We start from the raw sequence: 18,294 nt of genomic DNA, 5'->3' as shown, positions 1-18,294 counted from the left end.
TAGACTGCTGCTTTAGATCAACCAGATTCCTAGGTATGTCCCTTTTTTATCACATGCAAAGGTGGACCCTGGCTAAGTTATTTGTTTTCTACAAGAAGCCTATTAAGTGATGCACATAAACAGACACAGAAATACAGTTGACAGATGTTGCATGCCCCAATAACCAAGACTTTTTCAAGAGTTAAGGTTTATGTAGGCGGTGATTTGCAAGTTTATAATGTTCTAGACTCTCTTATTACCCTTTAATTATTGGTAAGTCCATCAAATGCTGTATCATATACTGCTGAAATGCATTATTTGTATAATTCTTATTTTGTTCCATGGTTGGTAGATACAATACATTCTCAAAAACTAGCACTACCAATCAAAGAAGTTTGACTACTGAAATTTGCCTACTCCTACCCTCCTATTTACTGTGTGTGTGTGTGTGTGTGTATATATATATATATATATATATATATATATATATATATATATATATATATATATATATATTTATAGACATATATATATAGTCACTTAAAAAAACAAAGTTTACAGGGACGTTACAGTTAGACTCACATTTTAAACATACAAAACCATAGAAATTCACTTGTTATAGTTAGAGTGATCTGAAGTAACTATAACTTGTGCCCTAAGGTAACTATAACTCGGGCCCCCGCCATGCACAGTTTTTCGGCAAAAATGTTATTGCAAATATTACATTGATATTATCAATGATGTTATCAAAGATGTCATGAGTGCCGTAATTTGAGGGGTAATTAGCAGTGCATGGCGAGGGAGCGAGTTATAGTTACCTTATGGATCTTAAAGGATCTTAGGGCCCTTTTGATAACTATAACAGGTGAATTTCTATGGTTTGTATTTTTAAAATGTGAACCTAACTATAACATCCCTGTAACCTTTGTTTTTTTAAGTAAATTCATATGCTTATTATTATAATTATAAGTAATTTTCATTACTATATATTAATCCAACCACCGCCGCACAAGGTACGCAACGTACGCAGTGGGTATTGGCCGCAGGGCCTGGTCTGTGGCCAGACCCTGCTGCCAATCCCCCTAACTGCCCAACCCTACCCTGCACACAGCCCTTTGGCTGTGCGAAGCGGGAGCTGGTCGCGGCCTGTCTGTCTGGGTGTGAGAATAGGTGTGAGATGGGCATCTGGGGGTTAGAGTGACTGGGAGAGTGTCTGTCTGGGTGTGAGAGTGGGCGCATCAGTGTCTTAGTGGGTGCATCAGTGTGGGTCTGTAAGTGGGTGCGTGAGGGTTTCAGTGGGTCTGTGACTGGGTGTGTGAGAGTCTGAGTGGGTCTGTGAGTGGGTGCGTGGGTAGATGTATAATTGTCTGAGTAAGTGTGTGAGTGGGAGAAAGAGACTGAAAAAGAGAAATTGAGGGGGAGAGAGATAGCGTTTCTTAGGGTTTGGTGAATAAGATACTTAGAATTAGATATTTCTAGACAAGTTGAAAAGAAAAATGTATTTGCCAGTTAAAAAGAGTGAGATCACCTTTTATTATGAACCTTCAAATTTTGAAGTAGAAAAAAAATGATATTAGGAAACTGACCACAGACACACCTGGACTAGAAACCTCAACTTTTAGTGTTAGCGTCTGTGACCGTAACCATTATGCCACAGGGGACTCCTTACTAAGATGTGACTTTTTTTTTTTTTAGAAGTCATTACATGGAGAGACCATTGCAATGACTCTCTCTCTCTCTTCCATCTGATTATAGGATGAAAGAGAGAGAGAGAGTGACAGGACCACAAGGGGAGCCTGAAGGTCCCGCAGTCCCACTGGCTCCCCACATCCTGAAGGAGCCAGCATTGCTCCCACAAGCAGGTAACTGATTTAAATAGCAGCTCCCTGCTTATGGGAGCAATATTTTCTTCTGTCTTCCATGCAAGCATATTTGCATGCAGGGAAGACAGATAAAAACTCTGCTTTCTGCAAGTAAGAGCTGTTTGACAGCTGTCAATTGCAGAAAGCGGACTTTGCTTTTGCTTGGTGGAAAATGGCAGCTCCCACCAAGCAAAAGCAAACAACTATGTCCCGGGTGTGGGCATCCTGGGACACAGCAGGAGCCAGCCCTGGGGGGGGTGGCAGTCCCCGGGGCCATCTGTGGCTCCAAGAGGGGGTCCACGCAATCCCCCGCCAACTAAAACAGTCCCAGTGAGGTTGTGGTCTCCGAGGCCGTGGAGGTCCGAAACAGTCTCCCTTTTCTTTTTTTCATCTTTGCTCCGGGGAGGTGGTGGTCCATGGGGCTGCCCCCCTCCCACACAGTATAACATTGCCCCTGGGAGGTGGCAGTCCTGAAGGTGGGGGGGGGGGTCTGAAATGGACCTGCCTCATTTAATTTTAGTCCCAAGAGGTGGTGTTTTCCGGGGGTGCTGGGGGCAAGTGGCCCAGACATCACATTTGAATAGAGCCCTGGGGAGGTGGCGGTCACCAGGGCTGCAGGGGGTGCAATAGGGACCCCCAATTTTAAAATAAACTTTTGTCCCAGGGAGGAGGTGGTCCCCGGGACTCCAGGCCACAGGGCCTCCCCCATTTCAAAATAAACTTTTGCCACAGGGAGTTGATGGTCCCCAGGGCGTGGAGTTAGCCACATGGCCCCCACCTCACATTCTAATTACTGATCGCCCTGGGGAAGGTGGCAGCCCCTGGGGCTAATGGAACCCCTAGGAGGGGGCCCCATACACCCCCCTCCTTAATGAAAGACCCCAATGTCTCCGGGACCACCCAGGGACTAATTAAAAGAAAAGGTGGTGAGACTGCCTTTTTTTATTTAAAAAAAATGGAAAAATCTGCAGGTCTGTGGATTTTCTGAATTTTTCTTTAAAAAAAATGCTTCTTAGCCCCGGGGGCCGTCCCTCTGGGACCCCAACACCAGAGCTAAGGGGTCAGGATGTCCCACTCCGGACCCTTTTATTTTCTTTTTTTATTTTCTTTTTGTTCTGGGACACAGCTGAAGCCAAGTTCCAAGATGGCTGCCAACTTCATGGTTGAAGTGTTGGCAGTCAATCAGATACGGGGACAATCGGATCCACTGAGAGCCGCATCCCTAGATATCTATATTTTTTAAAGTCTAATTTCTCAGAAACTACTGAACGGATTTACTCCAAATCATAAAAAGCGTGCTTTTGGGACCAAGCGCTATCTTTCGGGAAAATATGGTGTAATTCCATTCTGCAGTTCAGGCTGCAGTCGTGTTCAAAATTTTGAAAAATCCCATTGACACAGAATGGGAAAAGGTATTTTGGGCCTCCCTTTTTCCCTTCCCCGCTTGACAAATCACCCTGAAACTTTCCTGAAAGCAACTGAACTGACCAAAGTATACGTTTTGAAAATCTTGTGAAGATTTGTCATGCTGCGCCAAAGTTATTGGCAAAACAAGTCCCAACTATATATATATACACATTCACACACACACACACACATATAGGGTTTGGAGAGGGTAGTGGTATAGGGTGGTAAGTGTATTGTCACGGTTCAGGGGCGGGTGGGGGCATAGGTTGGTAATTTAAAAAAAGGTGGGTTCGGTGGTTACCCCAGTAAAAAAAAAAATGAATTTTTTTTTTTAATTACACACACACACATGTGTGAGCAGACACACACACATTTATAACTTTACTTACCTTCTGTGGTAAAGGCGTGCATGGTAAAGGCATATGTGTGGTAAAGGATGTGTGGTCAAGGCATGCGTAGTAAAGGCATGCATTGTAAAATCAATGGGAACTAACAAATATTTGCCCTGATTTAGATCTTGGCAGATGGGGTTACTCTGTCACAAACATGACCGTATTACGATTCCATTATATCCTATGTAAATTGTAATACATCAGACAGAATAACAGTCAGATTTGTGACAGAGCAGCCCATCCGCCAAGATCCAAATCAGGACCATTATCAACACTGTGATATAACGTTAGAGATTTTATTAATTGTGAATCTACATCCTCAGTATATGCCCTTGTGTTGTGCAATACACAGGGCTTCGTTTAGAGGAGGATATAACAGTTAATCTACTAAAAATTGGCAGATGTCCAGTCTGCGACCTGTAGCTTGCCCATCTCATTTAGATTTGGCAAAAGGCAGCTTTCTCAATGGCACGGCCACTGTTGAGCGCACTAAGAGGAAAATCCTTTAGGTGTATCTAACACTGGGGCGAATGGCATTGAAAAGGCTGCAAAATGTATGGTGGCCTCTCTGACACCATTTCCACTATGCATACCTTTTATTTGGACTGGGTTCTGACAATTCAGAACAGAATAGCTATAAAAATTTCCTCCATTTTGGAGATTTCCACTTGTAGGGGACACTAGGTGTTGCATCATAAAGCGTGCAAGTGTTTACAAAGGTTGATTTGAGCTATCACATAATACTAATTTGAATGAGTATCAGTAAAATGACCATGATCTCTTAAAATCTGGTTGACTTTATAGAGTACCTCATCATCCTAAGAAAGGTATTAGAGTATTAACTGTCAGGAACCTGGAAGCTAAAATGATCATCTTTTTAGATTCCAAAAAGCCAACTTGGCCGAATATAGAGGAGTCTGCACATTCAGTTTTGTGTGCCAGTTTTCAAGATTAAGAAGGATTATGCATTTGAGGGTCAATGCATAATGACGTTTTGACAACTGAATATCTATTATTTTTTTCCTATGTTAATAGGCTTATACGTATCAAGGTATGAGGGATACTGCTTTGTAATGTTCTCCCAGATTCAATGTACATTTTAGTTGGTTGGTTATTTGATGCATTTAAACAGAGTTCAAAGGATTTTGAAGGAAACATTTATTTTCATGGAAAAAGCTGAACCTAACAAATGTTTGAGATGAGTATTTAGGAATTGGACCCATACTTAGCTGGTATGTAACATTTCAACATTATGTTGTCCTATCTGTTTGTAATTGTTCTTTTAATCTGTTCAAAAGTATATCAAGGACCATTCTGGTCTCGTATAAAATGACAAAGTCTGCAATGGTGAGACATTAGTTGTTTTCTTGGAAATTAAACGTGTCAGCAGGCGAAACATAACTTGTCTCTCAACATTTGAAACAATAAACATATTTTATCATAATGGTTTGCTTATGAGTTATGGAACTTAACTACTTTTGTCAGCATTTAAATGCAATTTGCTCAAAACCTATGTGTGAGTGTTGTTTTACTATAAAGTTTAGGTTTTAAAATACTTTGCAAAGTGACTTTGTTTCATTCAGACAAAAGGTATGCAGTAAGCTCATCCGCAACTTTTCTTTTCCTTTTATTTTTTTAAGAATCTTTGCCCCTTTTTCAGTTTAATACATTTTTCTGCTTTTACCTCTTGTCCTTTTACAAATTCATTCCAACATGGTAAATGTTCTGGGTTTATCTAGCCTCCCCCCCTTTTGTTCCTTGTTGTTTATTCACTTTCTTCATATAACCACCCCCAACATGGCGGCATTTCTAGTCCGTCTTTTATTTTTACTCTCAGGTTAGGGAGACCGGCACTCCCACTTCCGGATTCCGGGCACATATTTTGTGCCTTTCGGGACCGGCTTTTGATTCGCGCTGTATCTTCTACATTACGGCCCGCCATTCTTTAATTAGCCGGCCACACGCGCGCTCCGGCGGCCTTTTCGGACCGTGTTTTGACAGTAATTTATTTGGAGCCACCTCATTTTTCACTCCTAAACGGACGGTAAGCCTCCTTGGAACCTTACATGGTTCCCATTATTTACTGACTCTCGGGCTCTTTGTGCCCATCACCCTTACTGCATATACCTTATAGGTTTGATTTTGATTTTTAGGTATATTTCTCCTTCCCTGTGCCACATATTGGGCTGGCTACATGTTTCTTTCTATGTTTTTCGGATTGCTTCTTTTGCAGAGTTACTTTTCTGAAAGACCACATAGCGGTAAGCCTCTCTCTCCTCATTTTCTTTCACTCTCTTTTTGGACCATGAGATCTTATTGATTTAACATCCCATAGTCCTGTTACTCAATATAAATTATTATATCTATTTTGGAACTTGTTCTTTAGGTGACTGATACACCAATACACATTGTGTTACTATTGACTGGATACCTTTTAGGGTACGTTTTTCAGTTTCTCCTTACTGTTGCCACTTTTACTTTTTATCACACGTACTACCATCTGCTATATACACCCCATCGGAATTACCTTTCCTTTGCTTTATTACGGGTACACGCTGCACATTATGCGAATGCATGACCAAGAACATGCCATGCACGGGTTTGCCCACATTAAATATATGTTGATATATACATTTTTGATTGATCTTTTTGATTGATTTTTTTGTACACTTATCTTTATCTTTATCTCTATTTCTGGCAGTGGTACTTTTACATTCATACATCTATCCGCTCTTCTCTGCACTAGAGTATAGAATAAATATGTTTTCTCTGGTAATGTTACAGCCCTGAAGAACCCCTATGCTGGGCGAAACGCGTTGGCCATTCATCGTGAGCTTATCATCTGTTCATGAACTCGCTACAAGGATATAAGGCTCTCTGTTTTTTGTTTATATATTATTTGTGGTCAGAATTTACACTGCCCCTTTGGGTGGTGTAAAGTCAATATTTTGGACTGTCAACGAAATATTAAACCGGAAATATTGTTTCTTTACATTGTTACACTGGCTTTGTCCATTTGTATATTGTCTTCTGTATAGTTTGCAGTGCACCACCTTTTGGAGCATGACTTTGTTTCATTGTTGAACAACAGGCAAGGTGATAATCATTAATAATTATAAAAGGATTTCAAAATATCACTCACAGTTTCATCAGCCAAGTCCCTGTGAAGCTGAAACAAAGCTTTGGATGACAGCAGTTTCTTCTTTCTGTTCTGCAGTGGCTGCAAGAGTTGCACAAACTTGGCTTCAATGTCCCTCTCCTTGGCATCAGCCTGGTCCAATCCATCCTTTGGTAAAGGAGGTGCTTGTGACAAGAGCTCTTCTACCTCCATCTTCCGCACACTTACTTGATCCTCCAGCCTCTGTAGATAAACAGATGTTAAATAAACATTTTACTTATCTGAGCAGTACACGGAATGAATAATGTCTGGACTGAGTTGACAGATCAGTGAATTGATCAGTGGTATTGCAAGCAGAAAAGTTTTCCTGATCTGCAGCTCCCTTGTACAAATATGCAAGTTTCCATCCTTTACCTATTGCAGAAATTACTTTATGAACGAGCTCCAAAACCCTGTCCCCGAGCCTTCTGAAGTATTTAATCTATATGACCCTGAGTGAGAATTGTATGATCTCAGTATGCGGAACGCCCTCTTACATCACAACACGTGAGGCTCCTTGTGCACTATATATGGTCACTTTTTCCCTTAGGTAACCCAGGTATAGAAATGCTACAACAGTATGATTCCCAAAATTCATTTATTGGTTTAACTTATATACTAAGGTTCACTTTTATTATCTTACATTTATGTGGTATTTGTATTTAATATTTTGGAAAATACATAAAAGGGGAAAAAATAAACAAAAAATAAATACATCTAAAAACAATTGACAAGCATGCTGACTTAGTAATCAAACTGTCTCAGTTAATGTGCAAGAAATGTTTAATCATTTCACAGGCTCCAATTTTACATATTAATACTACTACTAATAATAATAACAATAATAATAATAATCATAATGTGATCAATATTATTACTTGAGATTCCTGTAGTAATAATGGTAATCATATTCATTAGACAAATACAATGTTATAATTTTCTATATTTTATGAACAACACACATTTATTTATACCAACAAGCTTGCATTTTCGAAATACTTTCATCCATAGTTGATATTATTGTAACAAACAGTGGTACACAAGATAAGGGCTAGAGTGCCCCTACCAGGGTTTGAACTTGTGACTTACTTGTTGCAAGCAGGCTGAAGCAAAGGGGGGCCATCCCAATATACTGCTCAACCCATATCATTTGACTTTTTTTGTTTTCATATATTAGAAAGAAAACATCTCCAAAGCTATTTTTCTGACCTTATGATTGTTCAGAAGTTTGTTGACACTTGTTAGATCTTTCCCATAATCTGGGGAGTTGAGCTCGTCTTCCAATTCGCTGATCCACTGCTTTATATCGGCGTAGGTTTGTGCATGCAGCTCGGAGCGGTTCGCGTCAAAAAGCCGCTGCGCCTTCTTATTCGTCGTGGACTCAAGCTCATCCCAGAGTCGATGCAGTTCATCCAGCCTCTCTTTCACGAGTGGCTTCAACTTGGGTTTCCCAGCAGCCAGAGTAATTCCCTCCTGATGTTAAAAGTATGGACAAAATATATGACTTAACTTGGCACTCTTTTATTTAAGGGTATAAGATATTATGCTAATTTAACTGATAATGTAAACAATCACTATATAAGGAATGGAAAGACTCTAATAAAATATCTCTGGGATAAGAAATATTGTTTGGAAAGAATTGAATAAATTCTGTTTGTATCCTTGTACATTACAGAAACAAAGGTAATGGACCTCGTGATGGACCAATGCAAAAACAGCAACTTCCACCTTATTTTAGAACACTCGAATGTTCAGTTTGCAATGGCCAATCAGCTTTTAAAGGAAACAGACACTGGCTAGGGAGAAATGCCCACTTTCCACAGCTCTGGAGCTTGTGATGCAATAATGCCCCATCAACTAATCAGGATGTGTTTCTTACAGTTGAACACTTTTCAATCATTAATTATTACGTCACACCACAGTGGCAAATGACCAACATTTCTTTGCAGGTACATTTGCAAAAGGACACGCCTCATGTTAGCTCACTGTAAGACTAACTCAGATTACTGAGCATTTACTTGTAGCAATGATGAATGTTCTCAAAGGTAATATCAAAAAAATAATACATCGCCCCTCTGGTTATATGCTCTTGCCCTTGGCTCATAACTCAGGCAGCTGCAATTATCCCATGATAATGTCCTCTAGAACGTTCATTAAAATAAATAGATAAATAAATGAATACATAAATAAAACACAGAGCACAAGTTGAGTAATGAGACTGGTTGGACACTACTGTGGCAAAAGTAGGAGACACCCATTGTTTCCCACTGTTGCTACGTCATAAAGGTATTCCAGGCTGTTCTGACAGGGCTCTCTGACAACCTGTGAGCGTGGCGCTGGCTTTCTGGTCCTATGGAGGGCAGAGAGCACAGCTTTGGACAGGCAGGAAAGGCACAGAAGGTGGTGGGGTGGGTGGCAGAAGATCAGTTTTTTTTACATTTGGGACAGGGAGGAAAGGCCTTGTTATGTGTTATTCCATCATTGCTCCTTTGGCCCTGCCCAGCACAAGAGAGTGGGAAAGATGATTTGGGGGGGGCTTGCATAACATAAAATTGTAGATGTACACCAATGAACAACAGATGTTTCCAACCTCAGGGTTCTGAGTGACATCAAAGACGACATGAGCTTCGCTCAGAACTCCTTAGTGAAAATATTCTATTCACTGGAATTTATCTATAATTCTGTATGTTAAGTATGGCTCTCACTGAGTGCCATTATCGTAAATACCAGATTCTAAATCTAGCTATTAATTACAATGACGGAGCGATTATGGGAAACAGAAGTTGTTTCTCGCAGTTGCTACAAATAAAGCAGTTTCAGGCTGCTCTGAATGGGCCCCTGACAGACCACCAGTGTGGTGTTGGCAAAGCTTGGGGCGGAAGGAACTGAAAAGGCACAGCGGTGTGGGAGTGAGCAGGAGGAGACCGAGGGCCAGATGTAGCAAGTAGTTTTGCCCATTCTGTGTCTATGGAAAAATGTGTTCGTACATCTGGCCCCAGGTGTTTTTTACATTTGAGACACAGAGGAGACGGCCTGTTATCCGTGGGGTCCCATTACTCTACTGTCCCTGTGTAGCTGGTGAAAGTAGGGGCAGAACATTTTGGGGGCAATACGTAACATAAGGATATAGATGGGTAAAGAGGGCTATGAGTAACATCATAGACAACTCGAGTCGCGGTACTGAGTGACATCTTAACTTCACTTTTGTTGTCTGTTTGATGTCACTCTGAAGAACAATATCCCTATTATTCCCTGTTACACTAAGTAAGTTCTCTCACTGAGAGCAAGTAGAACAAATACCAGATTCTAAATCTGGTTATTCACTTCTATGATGTCGCAACAGAGTAGAACTAGAGTGTTTCTCTAGCAAGAGTTGTTTCCCATTCTTGCGATATCATGGAGGAATTCCAGGCTTGGCAGTTAGGTATCTCAGACATACCGTCAGTGAGACGCTGGCTCTCTGCTCCAACTGAGTTCAGAGACCAACAGTTCAGTTCAGTTCAGTTTAGGCTGAGAATGACAGGGAAGGCACAAATGGAAGGTAGATGGCAGCAGACCATGTATTATTTTTAAATATCTGAACGGGTCAGGGGTGGATTGAAGAGAGGGTATTGTGGTGTAGTGGCAGGACACCAGGTTTTTAAACATTTGAGTCGGTGGGAAATGCATAAGGTGGACAGGGTGGTTGTCAGCATACCAATCTAATTTTTATTATTTTTTTGGGGGGGGAGATCATTCTCAGGGTGTTCTGTGGGATGTTGCAGGCTGTTAGGTATCCTTGGTGGAAGAAGACTGATGGACAGAAGGTGGTGTGGGTGGGTGTGAGGGCACTAGGTGCAAGATGGAAAAGTTGGCTGAGACAGGTTTGGCCATGTTGCGTATGGCTCACCCAATACTCGTATACATTTGCATAGGTGTTGAAAACAGGCCCAGGTGAATTGAGTAAGCAAATTCATAACAAGACAACTGTAGAGTTGTACAGTGAATGACAGGAAAGGTTTTTACCCTGGGGTCTGAGTGACATCATACACCGCTTGGGATCCACACTCATTGTCTATTTGATGTCACTTAGAACCCCTTGGCAAAACACATCCCTGTTTATCACTGTTACTTGTGTATATTTCTATATTTTGTCAATTGCACATTTTTACTGAAGTAATGTTACATATATTGATGGCTTCACAGTTAGTGTGTTGTTGTAAGCACATAGGGGGTCATTTTTACCTCAGCGGTCTTTTTCCAAGACCGCTGAGTGACCGCTGTGCGGAAGACTGCCAGTGGTGGCGGTTTGCCGCTCAGCCTATTATGACCGTTAGCAGTTCTCCGTCCTTTTACGGACGGAGAGCCGCCAACAGCCATACTGGCGGGAGGCGGGGAAGTGGAGGTTGCTCCACCTCCACTGCCACGCCAACAGAACACCGCCCAGCGAATCACGTCCTGTGATTCGCCGTGGCGGTGTTCTGTTGACGGTGTGGTGTCGGCGGAGCTGCCACCATGGCTCCCGTCCCCTCCCGGAGGATCGACGGACCAGGTAAGTCGATCGTCCGTTAGGGGAGGGGGGTGAGGGGGTGTTGTCTGTTGAGTGTTGTGTGCGTGCATGGGGGTGTGCGTGTGTGTATGTAGTGGGGGGGTGTGAGTGCGTGTATGCTTGCGGGGGTGTTGTGAGTTTGGGAATTAGTGCGTGTATGTCTGTAGGTATGTCTGTATGGATGTGTGCGTGTATGTTTGAATGTGGGTGTGCGTGTCTCACTGTGTGTGTGGATGTTGGCATGTATGTCGGTGTGTGTGTGTGTATGTGTGTTGGTGGTGCCTGTGTGCATGTCGTGTGTGTATGAATGATGTTATGTTGGGGGTCGGGGTGGGGAGGGGGGTCCTGCCACCTTTGAAGGGTGGCAGGTGTGGTGGGGGGTGTAGGGGAGGGAGTCGGGGTGGGTGTGGGGGTTGGGGGAGACCCCTATCAGTGCCAGGGAAGGAATTCCCTGGCACTGATAGTGCTTACCGCCATGGATTTCATGGCAGATCCAACTGCAGGAAATCCACGGCAGTAAGCCGGGTCAAAATACCGCCGCCGGTATAGTGACAGCCGCCGGGCTGGAGACCCAGGTCTCCAGCCCGGCGGGCGGAACGGAGAAGCGGCGGATGACCATGGCGGTAACCACCATGGTCATAATACAAAAAAAAAGACCGCCAGCCTGTTGGCGGTCTTACCGCCGCTTCTCCTCCTTCCGCCAGGGTCATAATGACCCCCTCAATGACTTAACTCTACCTTCTGATCCACAAATTTCATAAATGAGAAAAGAATTGTGGCGGATAACAGGAACAAGCAGAATTATAGATGGATAATTATCAGTAGCGGGTTGTTTTTGATTGAGGAGTTCCAAGTGTAGTCATAAGCAATGAGAGCGAAGAGTGAAGTTTGAGTTGTGCATATCACTTGGAAGCCCAGGCATCAAAAGCCCACTTTATTGATATCTACCATCTACAATTGTGTGTTGTCCATGGCCCTCCTCATTGTGTGTTGTCCATGGCCCTCCTCACTGTGTGTTGTCAGTGGCTCTCCTCTGTGAGAACCCCTGAAAGTGAGTCCCTTGGATCCCTTGTGTAGGGTGAGGAGTTATGGGGTAGCTACACACAAAATGCCCTTCCACACCCTACTTTCACCTCTCTGGGGCTCCCCACTTAAAATAAAAACTTCGCAAAATCTCTGGTATTCACCCACATTTCTCCTCTTTCGCTTATAGCTCTCCTTAGGTACATATCACAGAGAAATAAACACATTTTCACTGCTAGAGCTGTGAATAATTATAATGCACATTCAGTAGTCTGGAAGGGCAGTCTCAAGATCAATCACAGCACCAAAGGTACAGTGTAAGGGCATGTGGAACTTTACTGCTGTACTACACAGAACACTGCATTTCCTGTCCTTCTCTGATGTCATTTCCTGTTTCAAGCTATGAATTAAATTCACAGAAGGGAGGCTAATTTACGTAAGGGAAATACACTTTAAATGGTTGGAACGAGTTTTTGATCTGTAAATCTGGTACCGATTAAAACATTATTAGTAATGCACAATAAATTTTATAGACTGCAGTACCTTCTTTAAGGAATGTAGGAAAAGCCAATTCTTCATGGCTACAGAATACAAAAGGTACCAATTCAAATGAAGAGGGGGGGGCTCTTGATTTGTGGCAAAGTTCAATATTGGTGGGGGGCTAGGAGGGGTTTAGACCTGGAAGTTGATATGTCTCCAAGCTAAATGAGCACGACAGTGGTTCCTATTGTAAGATGGAGGCTACGTGAGTTAAGGGAAATGTGTTACTTAGACGAGAGGTGGAAACAGTTGCAAAATCCCATACCTTGTCCACCTTGTCCAGCCAACCTTTGTTGGACACCAGCTCCGCCATGAACGCCTGGTGCTTCAGCCATTTGCTGTGCAAGTTATGAGCTTCATCGTAGGACATGTCCTGGGCCGTCAGCAGCTTTTCATTGATCCAGAAAGTGAGCTGCAAGTTCATCAAGGAAAGCATTTACATCACAGCTTAACATTGAATCAATTTTCCACAGCTTATCCTGTTACATTCCATGCTTCGCTCCCTGTCCATAGTGATGGCGCTTTTTTTTGGTGTGGCAGAGGAGAGTACACTGTTTCATGCCCACATATTCATCCTTCTGCCTACATTTCAGCACCGCACTCTCGACTGCACTCGCACATCCATCTCCTTGCGCAGTTCACTTGTCCCTTAACGCTCAGAAATCACAACAAACCTACCTCTTGTCCTGCAACTGGCAGCATCAGATTCATTAAATGTTTGCAAAAACTGTATCACTTTCAGGGTTCATACCCTGGAATCTTTCACTTCATATGTTTAATCTTATATATTAAAATAAGCAGAGAGTTTGCTGCTATGCTACAACAATCTCCACACTCAGGCCCTCATTACGAGTCTGGCGGTAGGATGGTCCCGCCTCCACATTATGACTGTGGTGAACGTGCCATGGTCGGAGGCACCGCCACTTTTTCGCCGGCTGACAGCCTGGTGGTGCCAATGGTCTTAATCTGCCAGGGCAGCACTGCCCTGGGGATTACGAGTCCCCTCTCCGCCGGATTTTACATGGTGGTTTCACTTGGCATGGGCAGTGCAGGTGCCCCCACGGACAGCCCCATCGCGCTTTTCACTGTCTGCTAGGCCCGATGCACTGCAACATTGCCGCAAGCTCAATTACGAGCCGGAGTCAATGTTGTGGGCTGTTTCCCGCTGGCCCAGCGGTAAACTTGTAATAGGGTCTGTGGGAGGGCTGCCCCATCGGCGGTAACCCGACCGCAGGAGTTTGGCGGCAGGCTTTTCCGCCTGCCAAACTCACTATCAGGGCCTCAGTCTCTCACTCTTTGCGTCACTCACCACTCACTAGGTTTTTTATTTGTGTGTGTGTTTTACATATAGAATATGTGCCTTGGATGAAACTAACTCCCAGCTAAAGGATGTTATTTAATATATCTACGTTGCAGTCTCTTTTGTTGTTGAAAAAGTGAAGAGGACAATCCACTCAGTTCATAACACAAAATAATTTTTGTTGGAGCCAGAGACAGGCTAGCCATGTTTGGAAAAGGATTAAGTCCTAACATGCCATATCTCTGAAACGCCGGGAGAGCTTGGAAACGAGTTATCCGCCCTGATTAAGACTCTTATGGCTTTCTTAAAAGGATCACCACAGCATCAGGACGATATACCCATTAGAGAAGACGTGAATGTCACAGCCCGGGCATTGCAGTCATCTTGTGTACTTGAGACTGGTATAACATATATGGACTAACCTAATTATAGAACACAATCTTATGGTATTAAAGGCATTGCACATGTGTGTACAGGACTCTATGTTGCCTATTGAGTCCAGCAATCCCTACCCCACAAAAGCATGACTACGTTGTCACCAGCCGACTATGTTTTTACTCTTTATATGGTTCACTCAGAGGGGATAAACACACTAAGCATTAATGAAGATGTTACAGTCAGTCGAGTGAGGTTGTGGTTCATCTTGCGCTCAGTCTAAGCCTACTTGTATTGGTCGCTGAAAATGACCAGTAGAGAATTAATTTAGAATTTCAATACACAAATGCTTACATTTGTCTTGACTAATGTTCATCAGTCATGAGGATGTTTTCTGCAAAGACGGGGCACATTTTTTCTACAATTAGTAGGTACTGTCTGCCCAAAGTTAGTTGGCAAAAATAACCACATTAAAGGACTATTTCCCTTCCACCAATAAAACACTGAACTTAGGTCTACGAACATAAAAGATTTTGCAGACAGTGACTCAGGTATATTTATTAGATATGTGTTTTGCAGGTTTTGTAACATATGTGGAAACAAAGGCATATTTCCTATCTTTCTGAAAATATAGACAGATATAATTTAAATAAAAAAGAAAGGAAATGATCAGCGGCTGCTCCTCCGTTAGTGTGGAGGAGCGTTGCCCCCCGGCAGCAGCAGCCGCTGCAAATCCTTTAACAAATGAAACGATAAGAAACCATGGCCCTCATTCTGACCTCGGCGGTCTTTTCGCAAGACCGCCGAGTTACCGCCGCGGTGAAGACCGCCGACCACGGCGGTATGCCGCTGTGCGCATTCCGACCGCTGGGAGCGTTCCGCCGGGAAACCGCCGGCAGCCAGACTGGCGGTCGGCGGGAAAGTGGAGACTGGTCAACCTCCACCGCCACGCCAGCAGAACACCGCCCCCAGAATTACGACCCACATTTCTGTGTGGCGGTCTTCTGTTGGCGGTGTGCTGTCGGCGGTCACGTCCCTATGGCTCCCGTCGCCTCCCGGAGGACCAACGCACAAGGTAAGTTGATCGTCCGTGAGGGGAGGAGGTGGGGGGGTGTTGTGTGATGTGTGCGTGCATGGGGGTGTGCAGATGTGCATGTTGGGGTAAGTGCATGTCGGGGTGCGTGTATGTGCATTTCGGGGTGGGGGTGGGGAGGGGGTTCGTACCACCTCTGGGGGGTGGCAGGGGGGTGGAGGGGGTGGGGGGAGGACTCGGGGGGGCAGTGGGGGGTGGGGGGGGACCCCTATCAGTGCCAGGGAAGGAATTCCCGGGCCCCGATAGTGCCTACCGCCATGGTTCGCATGGCGGTTCCCGACCGCCAGAAACCGCGGCGGTAAGCAGGGTCATGATACGGGTGGCGGTCTTGGGGCGACCGCCGGGCCGGAGTGCGCAAACTCCAGCCCGTCAGTCATGACCGCCGTGGCGGTCGGAGTGGGGAAGTGGCGGTCGATCGCGGCGGTGACCGCCCCGGTCAGAATGCCATTTTTTGGACCGCCGGTCTGTTCGCGGTCCGACCGCCGCCTCTCCGCCGACCGCCAAGGTCAGAATGAGGGCCCATGTTTATTATCATTTCGTCTGTGTAAAAGGGGCGGACATTGGGGATGACAAGGATGAGGGAAGTGCACTGTGCACTTCCCTCAGTACGCATGTGTTGCCGGGATAGAGAGAGCAGGCACAGGCTCCCAGTCTGCCTGGGAGCTCCCTGGCTGGGCACTCCCAGCCAATCCTGACGCTATTCTGAGCAGTGTCATGATTGGCCGCAGGGCAGGCTGGGAGACTTTGCCTGCAGCGACGGGAGAAAGAGGAGTGGCGCGGCAGCGGATCAGGTATTTTTTTTTGCAGTTGTAATTTTTGAGCACCGCACCCACACCGCACCCGCCCCGACCCTTGTGAGCGCATCGAGCCGCAGCTGGAAATAATGCTACATGTTTACCTCTTGACAGTTCTGTAAGAAGCTCTGCAGATCTCGGTTGTCCATTAGCAGCAATGACACTTCTTTAGCTTTTGCAGCATTCGCTTTGTGTCTGGAAAGAAAGATAATTAAGACTTACTCCCTTTTTCTAACAGCCGGAGCCAAACATTCCCAACTGTGCTGTATCCATATACCATGCTGCTAGCACCCACTGAAATCACATACATGCAGAATCATACCAAGCAGAACCTATGGCCTGTGAGCAATTCATAGAACGACAAACGTATGGAATACCAATTGTAAAATACCATTTCCCCTAAAGTACTTAAATTATATTTTCAAAATAACAGGTATTTACCATTTGGTTAACAGCAGTTAATTGGATACCTTTTTTTCCATAACTGTATTTTGCATGTTTTAAGGTGTAATTGCTATTATTTTCTCCCTTTTGCCCTTCACCCCCTTCTCTTCCTAAGTCCTGTTACTGGGTAATGTTGCTTTTTAATTGCTATTCTGGTTATCCCTGGACCTCTTTTCCAGATTTGTGACCCCTTCCCTATTCCCTACTCCTTCCATCCTCCTTTTCCACTTTCTTCCCCTACCCTTTCTTGTACAGGAGGGGGGCAACAGGCTTACAATCCACCACTTTACCCATGGTAAAATTAGATTATTTTCCACATCCAATATAATCTTCCTTATTTTCATTTTTTGTTCGTTCCTCCTCTTAACCTGTTCCCTACCCTCTTCTTAACCCATTCCCAACCTTTATATTCTTAACTATTTTTTCACTTTAATATTAAAGGATTAAATTCCTGTTAAACCCAGTTTTTGTAGCAACTAATATTATTTTGATTAAACTGTTCATTTTTTCGATTATTTCGAACAAATTCATCCTTCCAGCCCCCACCTTCATGAACATTGAAAATTGCATTATTTGTCCCTGGCTCCTGCTCCTCCTTTTTTCATTTTTTTGTGAGGGCCTCTTTCCGTACCCTCGTCCTTCCTCTTAACCCTTTCCCACCTGCTCTCTACACTTCTCTACTCAGCTGTTTTTTTCTCTTTAATAAAATACATATTTTTTTACACTATAAAACATTTGTAGTCAATACATATATTATTTTTTCTAAATTGTTCTTATGAATTGTTGGTATCATTTTTAAATGCATTTCTCTTATAAAGTTTATTAGAACATTGGAAGTTGGCAGCTCCATTGAAAACAATGGAGTGCTGCGGGCTTTTACTGGCCGGTAAAAGCCCGCAGCGCCAACATTCCAATGGGCTTTGTTCATAGCAGCAGCTGTGAACAAAGCCTCACGGAGCCCGAGGGGATTCTAATCCCCTCGGGCTCCGTGAGCAATTTGTTTTTTTTAAGAGAACATTCTGCCCTGAGTGGCAGAATGTTCTAATAGCCTTAGAACCCGCCGTAGCGGGCTCTACCGGCTATTAAAGGCCCTTTCCCTTGATAAATGCCCTCGCCTTCGGCTCGGGCATTTAACTCGGGAGCGGGCCTTTAATAGCCAGTAGAGCCCGCTACGGCGGGTTCTAAGGCTATATTGATCAATCAGTCAAACATTTATAGAGCGCATCAAATCACCTGTGAGGGTCTTGAGGCACTGGGGCTATATGCTGCTACATGTGCTGCTCGTGGAGGAATGATCTTTCGAACATCAAGATCTTTAGTTCTCTTGTGAATTGCTGAAGTGACGTTGTGGTGCTGAGGTGCAGGGGGGAGGTTGTTCCAAGCCTTGGCTGCCAGGTGCG

General features: G+C 44.0%; 1 protein-coding gene across 1 annotated transcript in view; it reads right to left on the bottom strand.

The window, feature by feature from the left end:
* The window catches only part of SPTB (spectrin beta, erythrocytic), a 194,161-nt gene that overhangs the window by 43,823 nt on the left and 132,044 nt on the right, over window positions 1-18,294 (bottom strand). The window contains exons 18-21 of the mRNA XM_069208909.1: window positions 16,555-16,645; window positions 13,154-13,300; window positions 8,007-8,270; window positions 6,783-7,001 (exon numbers count right to left, since the gene is read on the bottom strand). Of these exons, the coding sequence (XP_069065010.1) occupies window positions 6,783-7,001; window positions 8,007-8,270; window positions 13,154-13,300; window positions 16,555-16,645 (721 nt within the window). The remainder of the gene's footprint in view (window positions 1-6,782; window positions 7,002-8,006; window positions 8,271-13,153; window positions 13,301-16,554; window positions 16,646-18,294) is intronic.

This window comes from Pleurodeles waltl, chromosome 9, assembly GCF_031143425.1.
Source record: "Pleurodeles waltl isolate 20211129_DDA chromosome 9, aPleWal1.hap1.20221129, whole genome shotgun sequence".
Lineage (NCBI taxonomy): Eukaryota > Metazoa > Chordata > Amphibia > Caudata > Salamandridae > Pleurodeles > Pleurodeles waltl.
Note: the sequence above shows the minus strand (reverse complement) of the source record. Positions and strands in the feature narration are given on the sequence as shown.